Genomic DNA, 25,652 nt, shown 5'->3' with positions numbered 1-25,652 from the left:
CGACGACCAACACCCTCGCCTTCCCCTCCAAAATACCAACAGAACGGCAATGCAACCCACTCACCCACCCACCCCGAGGCCCAGCGACCAACGAGCTTATCGTCAGCTTTCCCCCGGAAGTGAAAATTTAAAGGAAAATTAATTTTCCACCCATGGTGGGGGCGTCGCGTGTCACGGTGTTTTGCGTGAAAATGGGCATTTTTCCGAGCGCCCATTCCGGGTGGGAGTGTTTGCTTTCCTGGCGCGGCGCGGCGCGGCTAAGCGGATTTGTCACGCGGCGGCGGCGACTGCGGTTGCGGTGCGCGAACGATTATCATTCCAACCGTTTAAAATTGTTCCTTATCTTTGGCGGAGAGAGAGAGAGAGAGAGAGAGAGAGAGAGAGAGAGAGAGAGAGAGATAGGGAGAGGCACTGTTTAAATACTAAGCGTATCGTTCGGTTTTAGATAATGGGCACATCCATTGTATTGGGTTTTGATGCTGCGAGAGCAGATCGTTTAACATTCTGGGTGTGAGTTTTTCTTTGCAATTTTCAATTGATCGAATTGACGAGCAATTTCCAAACTTCTTTTCACTTTCAATAGTCTTTCATTTTAAACCAATTCCAAAAACTAAAGTCGATAGAATCAAACCGATTGTTTATGACCCCTCGTTTTTGCATAAAAAATATCTCATGGTTTTACGAAAAATCATAAAATTTTGTCTTGATACGCAATTTATTTATGTACAACAGGTAGCAATCTTATATTTCAGTGACATCATCATTAGGGAACCTGAATGTTTTTGGAATTGTTTTTATAAATGAAAAAAAAAAATGACTGGAATTTGTAAGCGAGAAGAAGAGAGTATAAGCGATTTAAAATGCAAAATAAATGGGCGAAAAGAAGAATGTTTAAATCATACTAATGCATTTTATAAAAAGATAAATAATCATTTTAATTTAAGGTAATACAACTATCAATACATTGGAATTTTATAGAATGTTAGAATTGATAGTCGTATTACTTTAAATTAAAATTATAATTACATTTTAAATCGCTTATACTCTCTTTGATCCTTAATTCGGCGGACAAGTTCTGATACTAGTTTTAATCCTTTTTTTTGGCCCTTAAATCGCTATTGAATAACAACTAAACCAAGGGCGGCAGCTTGCGTATTGCTTACATATTTGAAGTTTTTTTTCTAATGTAAACCAACCAATAACCGCTAGAGCTGCTACGTTGCAATTTGAAAAATCCTAATTGAGTCCGTTTTAGTATGATCACAAACGACATACTTTTAGAGAATAGTCGCTTCCACGAACCATGTAATAGTTACGATTGAAGCGAAACAAATACTTACGCTTTCAATTATACGGAGGCGTTCAAATGTATTCGTAGTCAGTAATACAGTCTTTCGCTCATGAATAATTACTTTTCATAACCCAAGATTGAGTAAATCTGTTCGATGGTTGGATGGATCGTTGAGATGGTTAGATCAATAATAGAAAAGCGTAGCATAGCAAGAGCCACACCAATGGTTTAAACCATTAAACATCTTTTCAAGCAAACTATTAACTGTAAACTAATGTTACATGTATGCTACCGGTGTAGAAATGCTACACCAGATTAAACACGTCTTTAAGGAACAATCGGATTATCGGAATCACACCTCCAAACGTCGGCAAACACAGCGTTTACCGCAGCATATCTTCCATCACGCCCAACGCCCTCCGAAAAAAAAACCGCTTGTTTGTGTTGAACCACAATGCACTCGTCACGGTTGACCGTTCCGACAGGCGCCGGTACTCCTAGGAGATGCTAGGAGCGTCGATATTAATTATTGCCAAGCCGACCAACCCCCAACACCAACCCACAAAGCCAACCATTCCCATTCCTGCGGGACGTTCGGTTGCTCCGAGAAGCGACCCTCTGACAAACATTATTTACATTAACCACAATCGCGCGCCCGCCCGCGCGGTGGTGGACCCACTTTCTCCGTGCCCGTGCGAGCGTGTAAGCCAGCGAGCGGGATTGCGGGAGGCCGCAAAATATGGCCGCTCGACGCCAGGATGGCGATGGCGTTTCCATGAACCATTTCCATACAAATTTCCATCGTTCATTACGCCCATCGGTTCGCCATCGGTGGCCAAGGATGGTGGCAGGCGGTGCAAATTCCAGCCGCGGGCCACGCTCTAAACGGACCTCACCATTGTCTTGTCATTTGTGGTCCTCACCCCGCCGGTGACGAAGAAAATGCTCTCCTTTCAACTGTCACGCGCGTCTGCGTCTGCGAAGATCGGAACAACGTTTACAAATGACTTATCGCAAGCCGCAAATCTTCGGTCCATTCGGTCCCGGCTCGACTCCGTTGACGTTTCCGAGGCCTCCCCCGGAGGAATGTTTGGACGCGATTTGTTGCCGCTTGAACGGCGACCGTGGACGATGGTTTACGATTATTACGATTAAGCTTCGCGGCACGATTTACATTTGGGAATCTCTCCAACTCAGCAGCCGCCTCACGAGTGACCGACGACGGATGATCATATATTTCTTCCGGATGATCTACATTCCAGCATTCACTGGACCAGGGAGACGGTCATCAGACGCTCGTGTGCTCGTGTGTGTGTGTCGGTCAGCATCAATGGTTGGCTTCACTTTCGCCGCCAAAAGCGCGAAACCGGGAACCACGAAAATACACGAAAAGTGTGTCGCGCTTCGGAATCGGTCACCAGACGGAATAATGGAAATCAATAAAACAACGACGACGACGACCGTAAAGCTGTCAGGAGGCGACGCGACGTGATCGCGCCGGGCTTATGCCACTCACGGGCGACTCGCGCGGCCTCGATTATCGCCGTCGTCGTCGTCGTCGTCGTCGTCGGAATAGGAAGTTAGTGGCCGGCACGGAAGGGTTATCAAAGTGTCTTTAACAGGACGCAAGTCAAAGGGGGAGAGGGCGATTGAGCGGAGTAACATCATCACATCACGCACATCACGGTGACTGTGCACTACTTTCTTTATTGGGTACACTAAAGGCCGCGGCCACTATTATGAAATATGTTGCGATCCCGCCGGTGGCACCGGAGCCAGCGACGGATGCGTAATGCCGGTAATGCCGTACGTGGTCCGGTTGCTTGGATTGTTTGTTGGTTAGTTGGTTTGGTTTGGTTTGGATCGAGGAAGACACAAATGACAGATCCACTTCAACTCGCTTCTGGGCAGCGGAATTTCCGTCTTTAAGCGTTTTGTGCTCCAAGGTACAAACTAAACAGACAAACACACGCACGCGCACACAGACACCACTCTTGACACACATTATCGGGCGCGCATCGTCATGCCGTCGTCGTCGTCGTTGTGTTTGCGGTTTCTTTGCCTTCTTCTTCTGCTGCTTCTTTCGGGGAGCGCCGATTGTATAACCGATTGTCACCGATTTATGTGCCCGGCATCGCTGATAGCAGCAGCAGCTGCTGCTGCTGGTGGTGGGCCCCGACCCCGGAGAGAGAGGGGACATCCTCAGGAAGTCTGTCGGTGGCTTATGGCATAGAAATGCAGCGAGCTTGTTATGTTTATTTCGTGGCCACTGCCGATGCCGATGCGTGACACACTTTCCGGCATACTGCATTGTGTGCACACTAATTTGCGGGAAGAGCGCCGTCATAGGCATCGTTGCGTTGTGATGATGATGATGAAACAGGGAAGAGGAAGAAGAATGCCAGCAGCAACACCGGAAAATTGACGCTAAACAGAGAGAGACAAACACACACACACACATACACATTACACACTTGCATCCTCGGGACAGTGGTGAAAGGAGCTCAAGAGGAGAGACTTGGCTGCTTAGTAAATCGTTTTGCTTGTTGTGTTAGGATTAGTTCACGCTAAAAGTGTTTTTTAACTACAGAAAAAAAAACCTGCAAGGATATGTGGATATACATGAATCTATATTCTATATTCAGTGATGTAGGATTGTGGTTAACGATTTAATATTATTTCAATAATGTTTGTCTCCAGTTAGTCATTATTCTCTGAAATTATTAAACATTTTACTTACTTTGTTTGCGCACAATTTTCTGCAATTGCCGCTGTGTAGCAGACTATTGCGATTCAATCAATCAGAGTTCCCAGTGGCTAACTAAATTTCCAACCAGGAATTGACAGCCTCTTCGCGAATGCAACCTTCGTGAAAACATAAAACAAACTTAAGCAAGTAAGCTGAGTTAAACTTTCGAACGAAAGTAAATATTATTTAATAGCCAAAAAATAAACAGTTTATAAAAATCGTTATCTAAAACGCGAATGATTGCACATTTGGAATGAGATACCACTGGTTTTGGCACGGATGTGAAGCAACCGCCATGTGGACAGCTTCAATTGAACGTAGCTAATATTCGAAGTCAATATTCGAACCGAATACATGCGGTTTTTAAGATTTTATGGCACGATAAATGTTCTGAGATTCAAATAAATCATCTTTGGTATGTAAGGAAGATGTAGTTCACTCTGGTTGCTATTTCTTTAATTATAAAATCAGAGCAACCAAGTGAAACCAAAGAGTCAATAGTTAGCTTCCAAAAAAAAAAACACTAAACATAAGCAAATCGAAAGAATTTACATGTGATCTAGACCTTTCGTTTTCAGTTGCTGTTTTGAACCACATTAGTTGTTCTTTTACTGCAAAAAGAGGCAGCACAGAAACCTTTGGCTATAGTGAGCATAACCATATTTTGCATAAATATATTATTTAAATATTTAAAAAAATATTGAAGAACTGTTGGGATTGGATACATTGTTTGGGCGCTTTTCAACAGAAGCACACAGTTCACACACGCGGTTGAGCTGCACCCGGATCCGATAAAGCAACGCGATTAAAACAAAAGAATGGCCACCACGGAGCTACCCACGGATCACGGTTTGGTATATCGGTAAGTACACTCACTTCCATGGCTTCCTTCCGTTATGCTACAGCACTTGTCCAGTTGCTGGAGCTGCAGTTTGAAGCACATCCGGCTAGCAGCAGCACCACCACGGGAACACCACATCTCCCGCTGTCCCCATTGAACGACATTCCCAACTCCCTACTGTGTGAGTATCCCCCGTTTGGTGGGAGTGTAATGCAGTCACAAGTTCGCTTCCGAAACGCTTGGGGGAAAGTACGCGAAAAAAAAAAAATAACGGACAGACAGACAGACACCCGGGACCATAAAACCCTCACCAACCGGCGCGTTGGCAGCTGAAATGCGCGTGGACAATTATATGTCCCGCTGCTGCCGTGCCCGCACCATCAGGCAACGCCAATTGCCAACCGTCCCCTCACCCCGTTAACTGATTGTCAACCGCGGTCCAGGGTCCAGAGCCCAGGCCAGGGCTGCCACTCAAAATCGAATTATTTCCGTATGACCTTTCGAAGAGGACACGTGAAATGTGGCAAGGGAGTCACAATGCAGTCGCCGTGTCCGCGTCCAGGTCTGGGCGCAGTTGCTACTGGATGCTGATGGCCGAAGACGAAAATACGCGGGCGCGAAAGGAAATCCGATCGACCCACCATGCACACACACACATACATGCACGAGCTGCCGTTCGACACTCACTTCTCGGACCCGGTGCGATTGGCGCGATCATTTACTTTCGATATTAAAATCGCTGCCCGTTTCGTAACGAGCAGAAGGTTGGTGCTGCAACAGCAGGAGCAGCAGCAGCAGCAGGAGCAGGAGCAGGAGAAGATTACCTTTTTTTTTTTTGGGAAGGTGAACCCCCAGACAGTGTTTTGTGGTTTTGTGCGCACTCGGAGGGGCCCCCGAAACTCTTATCGACATCGACGTGTGACGCTATCCACAGCATCGACAGCATTGATGGAGAGTGTGAAAAATTACTGGCCTGGACATTAGTCTCCACCAAAAACCCCTTCCTTTGGGGTTTAAGCTTTTCTAACAACTTTCCCGCTCGCAATCGTTGAGCAATCGAGCTGCTGCTGCTGCCGGTGGTTTGATGATCGGTTAGCGGCCGTTTTCGGAGCTGATGATGATCTCAGCCGGTCGAGAGCTCTGATCACGGCTAATCAATACGGCTTAAACTGAGCAATGTCTGTGTATGTGAGTCGCTCGTTATCATCGCAACGCACCACTCCGGCCATTCCTGGTTCCAGTAGCGCCTGGTCCGTGGTCAAGCGACAACAAAGCCAAAAAAAAGGTTAAAGTCATAAAGATTAGTCTGCGACTGATAAGCAAGGGCCAGCGCTTCGGTGGTTTCATTGCGCACCCGGCCGAAATCTGGCGCCATCGCCATGCGTTCCCAGTAGAAAGCGCAGTCGAAGGATGCGATGGCGTTGTCCGCGGCCAGACTCCAGTCTCTGCGTCGAGATTACGCAGCCAATAAAAAGGAATTAAATGACACTCGACGACACCGCCATCGTCACCACGGTGGTGGTGACGATGATAATGATGACGACGATGATGATACGGAAAATGATACAATACCGTTTCCGATTCCTTCCCTTCGCATCCAACGCACCGCATATCCGTTAATCTCTTTCCCAAGCTGCGACTGGCCGACCGACCGACCGAGGGGTCAGTCCCGTTCCCCGGGCATGGTTCCGTGGAGGTTTATGGTCTTTTCTTTTCGGGTGTTTTTTTGTTTTCGGGGAGGTGAGAAGGAGTAAGATTTGTTGTGTACGGTGAGTGTGTGCGATGAGATGTGCGAAAGTGAAATTACCAACCACCCGAGGCCCGGCAGGCCCGAGACCTCTGTCCGGCCACGGTTTGTGTCGTTGTCACTCTCTCGACACTTTACCGTCACCGCGTGTGCCCGTGTGTGTTCGTTGTGTGACGGTTTGCTGATAGATTTTCGGTGGTAATGTCTTTTAGCCAGGGATCAACGGTTTAGACAGCGCGTTTAATGTTTGCCCGAAGGGGAAAAAGGAATCATTTATGAAACGAACAACAACTTGGGGCCCCAAGGGAGAGTATTACATACATTAGCGTGTTAGTTCATTAAACGCATTGTAAATCAACACTTACAGACACAGAGCAACAGCAGCTGTTGTTATTAGGATGCTTCTATTTAGCGTCACAATCGATTCGGTTACTCAATCGATCGACAGAGGCGGCGATCATCGCGCGATCAACAGATTGCTGTACATGCGTGCGCGTGTGTGTGTAATGATAGATTGCATCGTCCATCCGTCGCTTTTCTTCCTCGATCATTGTCGACCACAAACACGGGGCGGCTCGTGAGCGCATCCGCAAGCGAGATGTAATTCCTCGCAACGGCATAACCCCTACTCGAGACGCGACTCCATTTTGATGAACCCAGCCAGCATTGCCAAAAACCGCGTCGACCAAGAGCGACGGCAAAGGAACCGCAAACCCGGAGCTTGCGCGGCTTGCGAAAGTGAAAAGCTTCCTCCCACCCCGGATCTTGGCCCCGGGCCCCGGCCCTGGCCTGATAGTAGGTCACAGCAGCAGCTTTTTGAGGCCAGTTTTTGGAGGGTTTTGAAGGCTGCTTTTGCTTGGTTTGCGCTCTACCAGCGCCGAGTGAGTGAGCCGCGTGCATGCATGCATGCGCGGTTGCTGTGGCAAGAATCCCATCCCCAAACCGAGGGGCGGAGGATTGATTCATCGAGTGACTCAGGCAAGTCGAACCGGATTTTGGGTATTGGCCAGCTAGCGGACCTAAGGCACGGCGAGATAACGAAAGTATGTGGAGGTCACTTATGAGGAGAAAAAGCGACCAAGATGTATCAATAAAAAAAATTAAAAAAATATAAAAAAATTCGTCATCAGCTCACTCGGGGGTTCGTCGCTTGCTTCGATGCGTTTCAAGTCTTTCTTTTTCTTCGTCCCGCTTCGTTCCCGAGCCGATCCGAGCAGGCTCCGGGTTCTTGGTGCGTGTTTCCAAAAAATACCGTTACTTTGGTGTTGATGAACCCTTCGAAAAGGGCCTAAAAGGGGGAGGGGGGTTTGGGATGTCCGATGCCAACGATCGCTTGAGTGCTACGCGATAGAAAGAGCCTCGCATCCCTCTGCTCCTCCTTCTCGTGCGTCCTCTTGGATGGTTTATTCTCACTTCTCGAGCCCCGTTCGTTTACGGATGATTGTCCCTTTTTTCTTTCGTTGCTTGTTGCTTCCCCCCTTTTTTCGGACTTCCTCTTCATCTTCTTTGTCCTCTCTGGGCCTATGCGCATACAGCATAAGCGTAGCATAGGTGGCTGGCTGGTTGGCTGGTTGTGACCTCGCGTTACGGTAACTTGCGCCGTGCTCTGTCCGTATATATTCAAAATTTAACCGTTTCTTTGTCTCGTGAGATGCATCTACCGGCTCCTCTCCTTCGTCTCCTCCATCACCACCTCCTCCACCTCACTGGCAACAACTGGGTGTTTCGTGTTACGTCCACGCCGACGCCGATCGTCTGCAGCAAACCGTTTTCACTTTCTTCCGGCCGTGGCTTCTTCAATGGTGCTGCTGATGTCATTACCATCGCCACATAGCGGGTGTCAGAGATGCCGCGGCGGCGGCGGCTGCTGTGGCTGCTGTGGCCTCGCCACAGTCGGTGCGCCACATCATGCCCATGGTACACGCCATGGTCAATTGTGTAACCTGAGAAAGTGTTGGTGAGATTCACGGGCGTGCGGCGACGACAACGGTTGCTGCTGTTGCTGTTGCTGCGGATAAAGAAAACGCCCAAATGCTTTCCTCCTGCTGCGTCTGAAGCCCACCATTAACAACAATAACAACAGCAGCAGCAGCGTCTGTGGCAGCAGCACCGGCAACACCGGGCGGACTCCCACCATCATCATCATCATCATCATCATGATCGTGATCATCATCGTGGCCCGTCGTGGTCGTCTTTGGCTGGCATTTTTTTTCGTATTTCGGGAGGTAGGAGCAGCGATTCCATCGCAACACTCCGCACCACCACCCCGTGACCCACGGCCTCCCGTGGAAGGTGTTTGCGCATGGTTGGCCGCACCTGGCGTGGCATGGCGTGGCTTGGCGTACAAACTTGAACTAAACCTTGGGTGTAACTCGAGCTCGCAATGGCGGCACCAGCACCAGCAGCACCAGCAGCACTAGGGGCACGCAACAGGTCCATTTCACTTTTTACCGAACCGATCGCCGGCCATCGATCGATCAAAACCTCGAGCAACGAGATCGTCTTGCCATGGGAGTCATCTATGCTATTCGCTGCGCGATATTCCGACTGTTTGGTGCTCACAAAGGTGCACGATAAGGTCACCTCGGTGTGTGTGTGTGCACGTGAGCTCGCGCGTGTGTGTGTGTGTATGAGATTATGCAATGGTCAGTTTGCTAGCGCCACCACCGCACCTTCCTCGATGATAAGCCGCGGATGGAAGCAAGGAGAAAGTAGTCACGCAGCCAGCCAGCAGCCAACCTGCCAGCCAGCCAGCCAGCGAGATCGCACGATCACGATCGTGTTTTGGGGTTCGTGTTCGTGTGCGAGTGAAAGAGCGAGCGAGTGTCGATCGATTACGGCATCGATCAGCGCTGCGAAAGGGTGTTGTTGGTGTTGTTGGTGTTGTTGCTGTTGCTGGTTGCTGGGACTCGATTGATCGATTACGGATCTCCTCTCGAGCTTCTTCCGTTCGTTTTCCCTCCCCCTTTCTGCGATGGATGACGATGGATGATGATGGACACGACTGCGCACACGTGTGTGTGTGTGTGTGTGTGCATCGACGACGCAAACAGGTTGTTACGATTCGATTCGATTCGATTCGTCGCTCGCGTCGCCAAGCAGCTCGTTCACCCCTTATCAGTTTCCCGGGGGCCACTTCCGTTACATGCACTGTTGTGCGTCAGTTTAGCGTTAGTGTTCGAGGAAGACTTCAGGAAGGAAGGAAGGCAGGCTCCATACCAGGGAGGGCCGAACATGCACTTGTTTATTGCACGGTTAATGCTCGCTCGGATGCGTTTGTGGGGCCAAAAAGTCGTCGCCCCTCGGAGCTCGGAGTCGCTTAGCCCGATTGTGTAAGGAAGGTTCGGTATCGGTCCGGACGTCCGGTCCAGCTGGTGTTCACCGTCGTGTGTGTGTGTGTGTGTGTAGGAGTTGCGGTGGCGGTGGCGGCGCCGCCGACGTACCGAAATCTTTGCCTTTTCTTTTCCGGCCTCAATTCCGCGCTGGATTTTCCTCGCGATCGCAAACGAACGAAAAGCATAACGAATCGCGGGGGTTTGGAGCAGATTTTTTCTCCTTCTGCTTCCTTCAATACCATTTTAGCTTCCACTAGAAAAAAGAAGGGATGGTAAAGGGGGAGGGGGGGGTCTTAAAAGGGGGGGAACAAGGTGCTCTCTCTCTCTCGCTCACTCACTCGCGCACTGCGCGAAGCGATGAAAGCGAAGGTGAGAAAGCGACGATGGAAAGAAACAGGAGGGAAGCGCATCTCTTTCGCTTTCATGCCCTCCCTCCCCCCTCGGCACAGTTTATTGCACCGTCACGAGCGATCACGAACGCACCGCTACCACGATCACCACCCCCCTTTTTCTTTCGCTTTTCCTCCTCTCTGCATGGTGGTGGTGCTGAGTGTGGTCGTCGCCACATGAGCGCGTGTGTGTAGCAGCCGACTTGTGAATGTAGCGATCGGTCGCGGGAAGGTCGCGCCGGCGCTGGAAAGTGAAAGAAAGTGGCGAGAAAGGGACGCCAATGGCGGGGTGGATCGCGATCGCGTCGGAAAGAAAGAGCGAAAAGAGCAGAGACTTCGAGTGAGTGAGCGAGCGTTGGATGAAAGGTCCCAGGTTGAAGGAACGCCATCGTTCTGGTGCTCCATCCATCCAGACCCTTCAGACAAAACACTCACCCCTTCTTCGTTCGTTTGTTCTGATTCGAGAAGATTCCACATCTGATATTGATCGTTGCTTTTTGGGTCTTTTCTTTTTTTGAAAATTCAATTCAATAAACAAATTGAATCGTTCGCTTTATGACGATCTCGGTGTTCGAAAAACGAATGAAAAATGGGGAAAAAGGAAGCAATGGCCCCAACAACAGCAGCAACAACAACATGGCGTACCCCCCACAAACACACACGCTAATCATACACACGGCGCGAGACGATCGCTGTGGTCGGATTGTATGCTGCAGTTGATGCAGTTACTCAATCGACGTCCACTACCACCACCAGCATCGCTTCCGTTCCGTTCCGTCTGGTCCGGTCCGGTCTGGTAGCCTTCCTTCTTCGGAGCGTGCCCAGCTGTGGCCGGGGCCCTGGGCTGTTGGGGTAACCGGAACACTTCCACCGCTACCATCACCACTGTTGTTGCTGCTGCTGCTGCTGCTGCTGTTCGGCATTCGTTCGGCTCTGGAGTGGGAGTCGCGCGTACTGGTGTCGTGGCTGACTGGCGGGCGAACGTTTTGGGAGCGTGCTTGGAGCTCGGAGCTCCGTTCGGGGACTGCTCGACTGATCTGCGGATTACCTGCGTTTCGCTTTATGGTCTATCGCTCAGTTAGCGTTCAGCGGCCGCCCGGTGATGTACTAGTGAAGTGAAGCCTCCGTACCTCCGTCGTCCGCGTCCGCGTGTTGGCTCTTGGCGTTGTTGTTGCCGTTGCCGTTGTTCGCAGCGGAGCCGAAATTCGAATTCGAATTCGAATCTCATCTCGTGAACAGAAAGTGCGTACGGGTGCGTGCTTGTGCGTGTTTGTGTACGAGGTGTGTGTATGTGTGCTTTTGTACGTGTGATTGTGTGCTGGTTACGAGCCAAACCATTCCCCCGAAACAACCGCTCGTGATTACAACCAAAACAAGAAGCTACTGAAAAACCAGAGGTTCGTCGCTGATCGCTCGAAGTCTTTTGTACCGGGATCGCTTCCCCCGGGGGGAAGTTAGTGTGTTTTTGGTGCACTGATCGGCGAGTGAACCGATTGTAATGCCCAGTGAGAAAGGTTACTGTTGATGAAGAAACAAAAGAAGAGAAATAACAATAAATGACGAGATCGCGTCGCGTGATCCTTGGAGTGATCGTGATCTTAAGGACCCGATACCAGGCGGTTTAGAAAATGAAACAATGAAGCAAATGTGGTGAGGACTGTGTGTGTACCTGGCCTGGCCTGGCCTGGTGTGTGCTGTGTCTAAGGTCATGAACTGTACCCTCCAAAGAGAGTGAAAGTGTTTGACGACGATGACGACGACGACGATACGGACGAAAATGGCCGCAGAGTGTAGAACACAACCCATGCCCGTGCCCGTGTCCTGTGTTTGTGTTGATGCTCACAAAGGAAGCCTTTCGCTCCGATCGGCAAGGCCGGTGAAAAAGTGCTCCACTAACGCGCGTCCAGTGACTCCTCCTCCTCCTCCTCCTCCTCCTCCTCCTCCTCCAGTTCAATCCAATTCCTGCTGCTTGCTTGCTCTACGTCTTCTCCTCTTCTCGTTGCGGTCGGTGACAGGTCGCTAACCGCTAAACGGGCGGGGCTGGTTGGGGCAGGGCCGGTACCGAGCCCAACCAGCACAGGGGCCTTCGTGTTGTGCACAGCCGGTGGGTGGAAGGGTTGGGTCTGGGTTGAGTTTGAGCCGGAATGAACGGAACGGAATGTGCGGATTAGCTTCGTGCACTTATTGTTGTTGCTGCTGTTGCTGTTACTGTTGCGCTGGATGTGCCCTCTGCAAATGGGGCGGGAAGTGGTGTGGTGGGGCCGCGTCGTTACATTTCACTAGTTTCACTTTTTCCAGTCGCGTGGAAAGTTCGCCATGGTTGGGCTGCATTTATGTTTTTATGCACGCTCTCGGGGCTCGTTCGTTCGTTCGTTCGTTCGCGTTCCTGCATTTGCCTGGCGAGGCTGCTGCTGCTGCTGCTGCTAGATGGGGCCACCGCTTAATGTTTACACATCGATCGCCATTTTCAAAACGGCCAGCGCCCTTTGTTTTTTCTAGCGGAAGGGGAATTAGGTTTTGCTAATTTTTGGTCCAAAGACTAGTTAAAGATCATAAACCTGTAATGCTCCACTTGTGGCTAATCCCGTTGGAAAGGCGATCGGTGTCTTATGTTGATCGCGATCGTATCATTGGTGTGGTGGCGTTTTTGTGATCCCCTTCACGTTGATGCTCGATATGTAAATGCAGCAGCAGCAACTGCTTCAAATCTTCAGTTCGATTGTTTCAGAATCTAACCTTCGAACGGAATCTTGACCACCATCACCACGACCAACATCATGATCTGGTCCGTTACTTGACCTAGAGCTTGATATTTCGGTGGTGGTCAACCGATGGGCGAGGCACAGGCCGAGGTCGGTCCCTCGATTTGGTCGCGTCGATTGTGCTCGAGATTACGCAAAATAAAACCCCAAACACGGGTCGCTCGGGCAGCACACAGGCCGTGCTCGTGAGAATCGGAGTAAGGTTTTGATCTTCAAAAAATCCTCCTCCCAAATGCAGGGGTGCAATAAAAACTGGGGTGGCAATCACCGCGATCTCGACCCGCGAGGTCGACCTGCAAACGGCCTGACAATGGCACCGATCCGTCATTGTTGACCAGTGCGCTCAGACGATGGCGGTCAGTTTTTTTCTTTCGGTCTGCCCCGGAGTTAAATGCGATCCTCAAAAACAACGTTCGCACCGGTCTCGCGTGCCGCCGCATCACAAGCTAGACACACGCGTGAGATGATATGATGCGTGAGAAGCCGACAGCGTGAGCGTTCGGCTCGGACAGCGGCAATTGAGCAATAGTTAAATACTGCGCGAGATAATTGGGCGCGCGGCCCGTTTTCGAAGACCCCGCTAAATGGACGATCACCTTCAGCAGCAGCAGCAGCAGCAGATCGTTCGTTAACGATCCCTGGTGCCTGCTGTTGCCGTTGCTGGTGCTGCTGATTACTCCTGTCATTTGGCACTGCAGCGGTCTGTCAGCGCAAACTGTCACCGGAACGACCGCCAGCGTCTCAAAAATGATGTGCATTTTTCGGCCAGAGACCTCCAAAGGTACAAAGGAGGCCGAACACGGACACGTTCGGTGGCACTGCATGTTACGTACGTGGGAGGTTGGGAAGCTGTAAAGTGAAATGTGCTGAAAGCGACGATCGCCGTTGCTCTTTCACTTTGTGTTGTACTCGAATGGACGATACCGGAAACCGGAACAGGACGCACAGTCTGCGGGGTGAGGGGATGGAACCGGTTCTCGCCCTCGCTTCCAATTTTTCTCTCCCGTTTTTTTTTCTTCTCGTCACACCAACGGAACAGGCGACGATTTCTCGCGAGCTGGCACGAGCCGCAAGGACACTTTCGGATCGCGTTCGGTGCGCGAGTAATTAATTATCCCGACCGTACGTGTGTGTGTGTGTGTGTGTGTGTGTGTGTGTGTGTGTGTGCCTCTCTCTCCCCGGGAGGGCGGGGCGTGGTGATTGGCTTCGCTAACGAGCAGCACTTCAGCGCGCACTCGCCAAACTCGGACGCCGAGACACGATCCGGTCCGGAGGCCAGAGGTTGTGACCATCGTTTGAACTTCATCGAAGATGATGTTGATGATGATGAAGATGATGAAGATGACGAGCTAAATGGTTGGTTGGTTGGTTGGCTGTTTGGTCAGCGCCCCCTTCTTCGCCAACGCATGTGTTTACGCATGTGGCCAAACATCGTGAAACCGGAAGTGTCCAATGCTTCGATGAAGCTTCGATGACGCAAAGAGAGACAAAGAGAGAAACTTAAAGCGGAAGAAGCGCAAGAAGCGATGAGTTGCGTAGTGGTGGTGCGCTAGTAATTGTAGTGTACAAACACGGACGCAACTTATTAACGGATGACATCCTCTCCGATAGATTCGGCGGACGATTTGATTGACGAACCCCCCATTCTGGTGTGACCTTCCTCGTGGTGCTTCGCGTCATGCAGTTCAAGGTTTAAGACGCCGCTCGACCAAGAATTGGCCAGCAGATGAGCAGAAAAGCTGGCTTACTATGATGATGATGGTGCTGACGAGTGGCTATTTGCTGCTCGAGCAAATATTGAGTGCTGCCGCGAAAGCTGCTGCTTTGATGGTTGGCCACCAAAGTGTGCTAATAATAAGTTGGCGACGCTGGCAACCGATCCGAGTTGGTTGGCGAGGAGAGATCGAAAAATTAGGATTTTGGGACAAGCAACTCCCATCCTCCATTAATGGCATATCCGGTGAAGGTATTTTTAGACGAACAGGAGCATGACCGAATCTTTCGACCGGTAGGTTCTAATATTCCCACTAACTCTGCAACCCACAGAGTCCATGGAGGCGTCCGTTAGCGACCGTTAACCGACCGTAAACCGTGCTCGACGGTCCAAGCTCGATTTCGTAATCCATCACAGCACATCACACATATCTCAATGTGTAATTGTGTGTGTGTGTGTGTGTTCATCAACCTCAGCGCCGTTGTTATGTGATACACGAGAAGGAGAAGAGTTACTTGAACCTCCCAATGGGGCGCATGGACCTTAAAGGCCCCCCAGCGCTTCGCGAGTGACAGGCCCCAGGTTGGAAGATTGATATTTTTGCGATTACGACCAACCAGACGAGGCGAGACGGTTAGTTGCGGTGGGTGGTGGTGGGGTTAGTTGGAGTGATCATCGTGGGCACCGGCAACACACGCACCGTAGTTGAAGCCGACAAAATGGTGAAATGGTTGCACGAAATTAAAAGTGAAATTAATTTCCATTTCGCCCTCGGCCCGTGGAGCGCGTGCGGGCGTAACGCGATTAAAGCCCCCCCGTTGGCCTGGCGTTGGCCACAGTACTTGGTAATGGTGATCAGTAGCAGCAGCAGCAGCAGCATGGTGTGTGTGTGTGTGTGTGTGTGTGTGAAAGCCAAACTGGTGGTTAACACAGCAGCAATCAGCGACACCAACCGCGCTGGTCATTTGATTATTCATTTATGCTCTGAGCGGGGTCTGAAGATGCTCACCGTTTGAATGAATCCGTTATGAGTGGCGCCATTTTGTCGGTAGCGGTGATGGTTTGATCCCAAAAACCGAAAATCTCATTTAAAAACAATGCGACACCCAAGGTGCCACGGTGCTGATCAAACGAGTTTACCGGCGGCGGCGAGGCGAGGAATTGCAATGCACCGATCGGTCGCTCAACTCGCCGTCGGTCGGTCGATCGATCGATCGAAGCAACGAACGGGATCCCGGAACCCCCCTCTGGTTGTGAGGAATCCGATCATGGGATTGGGAGCGTTAAATTGGAACTGGAAACTCTTTGCATCTCGACCAACTGCTGCTGCTGCTGTTCCTGTTGCTGCTGCTGCTGCTGCTGCTGCTGTTGCTGTTAGTAGCCATGATCATGATCGTGTGCACACCGATGGGGAAGTTGATCGCTACTTGAAGGGGCTGTTCGTGTGTGTGTGTGTGCAGCTCGATGAAAAAGAAAGTAGATTGTGGCCAACTCCTTCCCAGTGTATGTGTGTGTGTCTATACGAATCGCGTTCGAGGTGCAGGTGTTACCGATCGCAGTGCAACGGACTACGGAGTGCGTCGTTGAGCCGTCGAGGTCGAGGACGTTGCCACTCACAGGGACACGGACACGGACACGGTCACTGGCATGCGGTCGGCAGGCGGCCCTTTATGCTCGAAGGAAACGAAAGGAAAAGGGCGAACGCGAACTCTCCCAAAGGCACTCCAAGTGATCGCGAACGCGATTTTCCGGCGAACGCAACGCAGAGACGGTCGCGTGTGCTGCTGGTCGTGGTCGCGATCGTGTGTAGGTGGTGGTGGTCCGGAATGGCCCGAAATGAAAGTGAAAATTCGAGGAACAACACAGAGACTGCTGGTAGTGCGCTGGAGTGCTCGCATTTTCCCCTTCTAAGTGTTCCAGCGTGATCTTTGGATTTAACCTTTTTTTCTCGAAATTCCCATACCTCTAGCCTCAACATTAAACAGGTCCATAAAGGTTCTCCATCTGCTATCGAGTGCAAATTGTTTGGTGATTGCTAACTAGCGGGCGCGAACGTGTTGGAACGTCCTTGAGCCCGAATTCCCGCCTGGCGTCCCTTCTGCTTGACTCGAAGATCTGCCGCTGATCAGCATCACCACGGACAACGCAGACAGAAAGGCAGGACAGGGCAGGCAGGGCTGGGCAGGGCAAGGTGGACCGCGGGTGTGGTTTTCCCGGTAGATGAGGTAAAATGTTAGGTCCCACCAAATGGAGACTGCTAACGATTGTTGCCGGTATACTGCTTGCCCATGCGATCGAGTCACCGAACGCGAAGAACAGCAACAACAAGCTCAATGCCCAGGTCCGGACGTTCAGCAATCCGGGGCTGGGGTTGCGCGTTGAGCAGCTTAACCCGTGGAGTACGGACGGCCAGAGCCGACCGGCCCGCAATCTGCTCGTACCGCATCAGCTGTTCTCGCGCGTCGACAACATCCGGTACATCGATAGCCGGACACCGAACAGCCGCCATCTGCATTCCACGTTCGGTGCGTTCCGTTACGAGCAGACAGTACTACCACAACAACAGCAGCAGCAGCATCATGAGACCGACGGTGCAGAGACGGTGCAACGCCGTCAATCGAAAGCCTTCCAGATGCGACGCTCCGATGAGACGGTGGAAGGTCCTCTAGGAGCTGGCGGTGCCGGGGAGCAATCGGCGGCCATTTCGGTGTTACCGTCGCCCGAACAGCTCCAGCAACAGCCACAAGGGTACGAGCAGACTACCATCAACTACTACCAGAACGTGAGCCTTCGTCAGCAACGTCAGCAGCAGCAGCAGCAGCAGCATCGCTACAAGATCATTCCGATCAGTTACTTCTACCAGGAAGATGGTCAACCATCGCCAGCGGATCTGAAACCGGCGCAACCGAACCATCCACCGAAGGATACCGAGAACGATGAACCACCGCACGGTTCGAAGCTTCCGGCGGAGGATGAACAACCGGCGGCGACGGCGGAACAGAGCGAAGAAGTGGCCAACGGTAGCAGCGGTGGCTACTCCCGTGCGGACACACCGATGATCGGTGCACGGCGATCGGGTTTTCAGTTCCCGGGCCCTGTCCTTAAAGCCGCAAACACCTTCACCCCGCAGGGCTATAGCGAGGAGAGCCTTACGCTCGGAGATAATCTCGGTATCTTCCAGCAACCGGTCAGTACGGCCGATGAGTACGGCGGTCCCCTGGAAGCGGATCCGGCCATCGTCACCGTCGGTGGTGGTGGGTTCGATGCACGGCAGACCCGGGCCAGCGAGGATGACTTTACGCGCAACCTGTACGCCAATCGGTACTTCCGTGATTTTCCGGGCCGTCCGGGACCGGGACCGCCGCCATTGTTGGATCTGCGTCCGGCCGAGTCGCTAGCGCGGCCAAGCCGGCTGATCGAGTTCCCGGGTGCGGTGAACGTGAAGCAACCGGGATTCCCGACCACCACCACCACCAACACCAGGGACCACCAGGAGCAGCAGGTGACCAAGTTCGGGGACGTTTCGGGTCCGGTGACGGCCATACAGCGGCCCGGGGGATTCCCCGGGGTGGGCTTGGCCGAGTTCGGTGCCGTCGATGGGGGGCCCAAGAGCTTCCGGACGTTCGATCCGAACGGGTACTACACCGACAGCCCGTACCAGTCGATTAATGGCCGGCCGGTACCGTACTTCCCGGCCAAGCTGTACACGGAACCGAACCAGAAGATCTATCAGCCACTGTGGAAGACGCGATCGCCGCGCGTCGTCTTTCCCCAGGGCGATCTCTCCGGACCGTCCGGGTTCGGGGTGGACAATGTTGTGTTCAGGTAAGAGGAGATCGGAATTTGGAGGCGGATTGAAACCGATGTTAAGTGCTTCTCTCGATCACCGACACACACACACACACATACAGGGATCAGAACTTTGGCCTCAACGAGCTGGCCGCCATTCAGGACGTTCGGAACGAGTTCAACCAGGACGACATCAACGATGAGCCGGCGACAACGACCACGACGACAACCAGCAAAGACCGTGGTAAGTGAACGCGATCGATTGATCGATTTGTTGGCTCGATCAGGGCGCCTCGCTCCTCGCTCTTTCCATCCTTCTTTTTTTTGTCCTTCATCTCATCTATCTCCTCTTCTATCACTCTCTGCCTGTCTCTCTCTGCCTCTCTCTGTCTACACTTTCATTTTGCGTGTGCTCTCTTTTCCATTCGATCGCGGCGATCATCTCTGTTACTGTGTGTGTGTGTGTGTGTTTCGCGGTGAGAGGGTGTCAGTGCCAGGGTGTTGAGGACTAAAGGACTCCACTACTAACGTGCCTTATAGTGGCTCGTGGATCCGGTGCACTCTACCTCTCCGCGATCGCGCTCACTCACTCATCACTACATGCCTCTTGTAAATATCATCCGAAGATCGTTGTTGCTAACCCACGCAGGCGCTTTTTTCCATCCTTCCCATCCAACTGCCTTATCAACTCAAGAATCTGTTAGTTACCGATGATCCATATTGGCTACTGATAGTGGACCCCCTAACCTGCCATTCACCTTTTTACTAGCCAACCACTGTTATGCTCTTGATCGCACTTGATCGTGCCCTTAAGCGATGTCGAAAGTCGATCGTTGGGGTCCGTTCCTCCGTCGCAATCACGAAACCTCTGTACTGCTCTGGCTGCTGCTGCTGAACCAGAGCGAAACGAGGCACGCTCCGGATCCTGCTCAGTGATCTACTGTAGTGGTCGATGCAATCGTCAGAAGCCAACGTAACCCGGGGCCCCGTTTCGGGGAACGCAATCACCCGGGATCGAGGGCCCTAATCTATGTGGCCTAATCTTTCCACCTCGTCAAAATGGTGCTACCGTTACAGCAGCTGCAAGCCGGCTGCTTTCGGGGTTGTGAACTTTGTGTACGATCGAAGCAACTACCCCGTGATGATCATCTAGCTGCAGAGAGAGAAAGAGAAACAGAGAGAGACAAGGTACAAGGAGGACTTACACAACGTCTCCTTCAGTGCGTCTCCTTCTCGCTTCTTCGCCAATCCAACCAAGAGCATATTGCTGCACTACATGCGCTGCTGTTGCTGGTGCAAGAGATGATGGTGGAAATAGATTGACTTTAGTGTTCGCGTTCGGCGCGAAAGGCGTTATATTGCTACACTTAACGAAAACTTACTTTCTCCGGTTGGGTTCGACTCGGAACGGGAGGGGGAGGTTGGGGACTAGCAACCTGCAACCTGCAACTTGTGTGTTGTTACCGCCCCCTTCCGCCTCCGCCCAGTCCCGGATGCCCCACCACCACCACCACCGCCCCATTTCGATTGAGTTGCGGAGCGCGCGTTTTGCTGCGAGTTGCGTTAATTTTGTTTTGGGGTAAATTGTTTGGAGATGGATTTTGTTGTTTTTCTCGTTGTTGCTGCTGCTGTTGCTGAGAAGGGGAGAGAGATGAGGAGATGGGATTCATGGGGAGAGATGAAGCAACAAAGAAAGGTTTGTGATCTGTGAGTTTGGTTTGTCCTCCGATTCGAGAAGGATGTTTATACTAGGGGGTTGTCATTGTGGATTGTCTCGTCGTCGTTGTCAAGTCGCAAGGGGTAGTTGTTTGCAAGGGGATGTTTGAGGGATGATTAAGGGATGATTACGGGAAAATATGCAAATACATGACGTAATGCTGGCATGTTTGGAGCCACAAAACGATCGAAGGTTTTGGAGTTAACGGACCAAGCAGCTCTAGTCTTTTTTTCTTATCGAGTAGTAGGACTCTCAAAAGGAGATTGTCTGTTTTAGTTGCAGCAAGTTGTGTTGTGCAGTTTTTTGAAGTGTTTCTTAAAAACTAAACTGTCTATCATTTACATGAATTCTAGCAGAAAGTTTGCTAAGAAGTAGCAACATCAAAATCGATGTTCAAAGGTATGCTAAAAGTAGACGGAAAGTACGCCTTAAATTCTAGCAACAAACAGAGAATTTCTCGAGTAATTGACTCGAAAGAAGCGCAAATATAGGGACTTAAATGCCTGAGAGGTATGTGTAAAATATTATAAATAGTAGATTCTTTAAGAATCGCGTTTTCTGCCGTTAGCAAAACCCCAAAGGTAAGGTCGTGAGGAAGAGACCACCGATGAAGCTGCTAAATTTATCATAGCGATAGCAGTTCGAATTCGAGCTTAGACAGGGATGCAATCCTATGTTGGACAAGCGAAAACATTCAATCCATCGCTCGTTTTAAACCATCGCGTAACCACCTCGTTCCGTTCAAGTTATTCGTTTTTCCTTCCAAAGCCAACTCAAGCGACCATCAATAATTAGTGAGCCAATCGAGACCACACTCCACAGCGTAGTATGGAGGGGAAAACTGAGAAAGCATCTTTGGCCAAACAAACATTTGGCTTCCGCATTGCACGGATTGCCTTACGCGAGCGAACGCGCTGAGGTGAATGTTGTACGCCAGGAGTACGCGTAATGTTTGGTTTTTTATTTTTTTTTTTTTGCACCCCGAGCAGCATCGCGGCAACAGTAAAACCAAACACACCGGCCAGTCAGCCTCTGGCCGGTCCGGTAGGATAGCTTTACCCGTAAATCATGTCACGATACTCGCAGCGCACAGCATTTGCCAGAGCTTGGGTCGTGCAAATAGCGCGACAAAAACGCCAGCGCCAAACCAAAGCCACGGCACGGCACGGCTCGATCCTCGGTCCCGGTCCGGCCATCGTCATCGATCGCCGTGATGCACACACACACACTCGATGACGTTCAACACAATTCCGTGCTCCGAGAGTTTCCGAGCGGATAAAATATGGAGTGAAAGTTGCCAACCACCACCATCACCAGTTGCTCCGGAAACAGGTTCGTGAGTCGTGTGTGTGTGCTGTGTGTGTGTGTGTGCGAGCGAGGTCCAGCGGAGCCGCAGTGAGTGTCTGATTATGTCATCTCGCGATCGTGTTATCAGCGAACGGGTTTTCGAAGCCGGCTCCGGATGCGAACCTATTATCGCATCCCGCTGCCCGTTGCCCACCATCATCAGCGCAGCGCCCGATATATCGGGTTCGATTCGCTTATTCATTCCCCCCCCCCCCGATTCGTTCGTCGTCAATTGGCTGCTTCCGATGGGTTGTTGCGCTCCGGTTTCCATCTCTCGGCGTCCAGTCAGCGGACGGCGATTCGCTTATTGATTTTTCCGGAGAAATTTTCTCTCCTCGCGTACAACGGATGGGATGCGGTGCGGAGATAAGCAACCGCCTTGGCGTGGCCTGCTGTGGCGCGTGCCTATAATAGTCGACCTGGTCGCTGGTGCCGCAGCTTCCGTTTTCGCCTTCGTCTTCGCCTTCATAATGAAACGTACCGCCAGGCCGGGGCGTTCGCGCTTATTAAATTACCAAAAAATGGTGCTCGTCGGCTGTCAGGATGAGGCGGCGGCGGCGGCCGCGGCAACCTATCACCACGGATTGCGACTGACCTCCTCTGCTCCCTCTCACCAGCAGGGGAGCCCTGCAGGCGATGGCTAACTGGAACAAAGTGCTACATAAAAACATAATGAATGCCGCGTGCAACAATAAATCGTACAGCTTTTATCGGGCCGCACGTTGCGTAACGCGCGCTATGGTTTTCGCGTCGCTGTTTCTTCTTCTTTTTCGCCTCGTTTTTTGAAGCGAACTTTGGCTGGCCATTTCTTTTTTTTTTTTTTTTGTTGGCTGACGTCTCCGGAAAGGTCCTGCCGTGGGTCAGGATGGGTGTTCTGAGTGAATTCTAAGAAGCATAAACTTTTTTCGTCGCTGCACTGCCAGCTGGCCAGACAGAGAGAGAAAGAGAGAGAGAGCGCGCGTGCCCTAATGTGCTCGGCGTGTCCACGGCCAGCACCGAAAAGCTCGCCCAGCTTTTTTTTTTCATTCGAGGCGCGGAAAATGTGCTAACGTAATTACGACGCTTTGCCCTCTGCCTCGGTCTGTATGTGTGTCTGCATTTGAGTGTGTGCCGTGTGTGTGCCGTGTGTGTGTGTGTGTGTGTGTGTGTGTGTGTGAGGAGCGTTTTGATTCAGTTTACCGGTTACCGGGCCCGGTGGACGGTTTGATGGAAATGGAAACCCCCGAAAGCCGCCGGGAAAGTCAGAGAAAATTCAATCATTCCACGCCAGCATTGCTTCGTGCCAGCGAGCATCGGTTTATGGTACGGATCGATTCGAAATGGCGGTGTGACGGGGCCAAAGGTGGCGCAAGGTAGACGCACAAGTTACGTCTCGTGATTGCTGCAGAACTCGCATCGTGCGCTCGTGGTTTTCGTTTTTCTGAGTTTTTACTCGCGGGGCAAGAGGTTATGAAAATCATAAATTGCTCGGGAAGGCTCGTGGAGCTCGTGGAGCTCGATGAATGGGGTATCCAGTGTGCGAGCTGACGTTGCAAAGCCCTTGCGAGGTGCGAGCCAAGCATTGCAATGCGGATAGCAAAACGGCAGCATTCTAATTCACGTACCACAAGGAAAAAGTAGCCATTTTTTGATGGAAAAGTCAGTCCAATGGATTATTTAATGGGCCATAATCGACACGTAATTGCATGTTGATTGCATTAGAACGAAAATGAGCCAAATAAGCAACAATGCATCCGAGTAGTGAACTCGTTTGCTGATTAAAGCAATCCATGGAAAAAATATGCCTAAAAGAAATGTTTGGGAAGCGTGAGGCCATAACCTCAAATTCCTTCAATTTAAACTTCAGTTTAAATTTCAAAACTGATCCTTAGGCAAGTCTCTTTGATTTTGTTTGTTAGTATTTGTCTTCTAAATAACATGTACTGCTCATTCTACATCGAATCTATTATGTGATTAAGTTACATTAATATTGTTCAACAAGTCTGGTTTTATTGAATGCCATCCTGAAGAAGCATTTATTCCTCTAGGTTGAACAAAAGGATTGCAAAGATTGTAAGCATCTTTTGTGGTGAGCAATGTCATATTTTCGGCTTTAAAAAATCTTTCTTTGTACTATGACTACTTCAACGCCAGGACATCCTTGGCGTATTCTTTACAATGAAAACAAACGTGCTGTTGTTCATGTAACTGCCTAGAACACTGTTACTCTGGCTGTCTCTGGCAGCAGCAGCTTCCACTGTTTTGTCTGATCTGTTTGGGCAATTTCTTACCGCGAAATTGGGACACTCGGTAAACCGTTGCCGTTGATGCGGCACATACACACACACACACACTCGTTGGTTGCCGGTACGACGTAACGCCGTTTGCACATTTGCGCTCCTTTCGCTCCAAAAACAGAAACAGCATAGCATCAGATTCAAAAGCCGCTCCGCCAGCTATAGAGCCAGCTTCCTGTGTGTCCCCTCCCTCAGCCCCGGGACAACAGGGCGTGAGCTAACAACAGCGCAACACCGCGTTACAAATCCGCACTACTCTCCACCAAACATCCACCGGGAGTTCGGGGGGAGAGACTTCAAACAAGAAAATCCTTTTGAAAAGCTTGGTTTCCCTCCCAAAAACCGAACCCAAAACGAATGAAAGGAAAGGGCAGACAGGCAGCCAAAGTGGTGTGTTTACGCAAAGAGAAAACTGTTTCGCGCTGGCGCTCGGGCCCCCAAAACATCATCCACCTTCACCGGAACTGGCATTTTGAGCGGCGTGTGTTCGGTGTTTGGTTTACGGATCGAATCTAGCGGGGGGTTGAGTGAGGGGAGTGCGGGGTGGCACGACCGAAGTGGACGAAAAGGCAAATTTTCTCCCCCAAAAACGAAGCGTCCGAGAGAGAGAGACAGATAGAGAGAGAAAGAAAGAAAGAAAAAATCCCGCTGGGGGCTAAGCTTCGGTCGCAGGGAGTTACAAACCATTGGAGGCCACCCTAGACCATACGTTCCGCCGGGGCTGGCTGGCTGGCTGGGTGGCTGGAAGGCAAATTAGCGAACGGTACCCGGAACCTGGCGCCACCATCCGGTCCCGGGACCATCCATCCCGCGCAGCGTCACGTCACTGTCACGGCGGCGGCGATGGTGGCTAGTTGCATAACACGCTCTGCCGCCCCGCAAAGTGGTCTAAATAAATAAGTAAATCGATCGGACCGGCCATTGCGGAAAAGAAGCGAAACGGAACGGCGGAAGGATGAAGGAAATGGGTCGTTATCGACCCACACGACGACGGTTGCGGCGGTCGAGAGCGAGAAGCGCCATCTGAGAAGAAAGGCAGAAGAGGAAGAAGAAGCAGAAGATGCAGACGAAAAGCGCTCCGGATCCGGTCACGAATCAGCGTGAAATGATCCGCAACCGCTCCGTGGCTCTGTTTGGTCAAAGGCGAAACGGCTTTTAATGAAACTTTCGCTCGCTCGCTTGCTCGCTCGCTGGCGTGTCTGGGACGGCGCCAGACAGTCCTAGTTCAGGCCCAATCCAGAAGAAGAGGATCCCAGGTGGGTCTGGTGTGTGAATGCGATCCTGGTGCTGGAGCAAAATGCTTCCATTGAAGGGTTTCAAGCAGAGAAGAGATGAGTTGATGGAATTAGTTGCTCGGCGTGAAAGTATCGAGCATTCCCTTCCGGTACCAAGCGTACAAGATCGTTATCTAACAACCCAGCAGATGCGTCATCCTCTTTTGCATTAGCCCTGCCCCTTCCGCGCATCCATACCTCAATCCAACGTCACTCCGAACGACAATCCAACGATAATTCCGAACCCTTGCTATGACGTTAACAATGCATTACCTTTGGATAATCCCTTCAATCTCAACAACCATTTTCCGCGTTCCGCACTCATTGTCCCCACCACCACCACCACCACCACCTTCACTACTACTGATGGATTGGACTGTCCTGTTCCGAGTGCACCGTCCTCACAATTCGTGACCATTCG

General features: G+C 51.1%; 1 protein-coding gene across 1 annotated transcript in view; it reads left to right on the top strand.

Moving 5' to 3' along the window:
- The first annotated feature begins 17,058 nt into the window (after window positions 1-17,058).
- Window positions 17,059-25,652, top strand: part of LOC125959555 (uncharacterized) — a 15,973-nt gene continuing 7,379 nt past the window's right edge. The window contains exons 1-2 of the mRNA XM_049692380.1: window positions 17,059-18,653; window positions 18,740-18,861. Of these exons, the coding sequence (XP_049548337.1) occupies window positions 17,059-18,653; window positions 18,740-18,861 (1,717 nt within the window). The remainder of the gene's footprint in view (window positions 18,654-18,739; window positions 18,862-25,652) is intronic.

This window comes from Anopheles darlingi, chromosome 2 (assembly GCF_943734745.1).
Source record: "Anopheles darlingi chromosome 2, idAnoDarlMG_H_01, whole genome shotgun sequence".
Classification (NCBI taxonomy): domain Eukaryota; kingdom Metazoa; phylum Arthropoda; class Insecta; order Diptera; family Culicidae; genus Anopheles; species Anopheles darlingi.
This window is presented reverse-complemented; position numbering and strand designations above follow the sequence as displayed.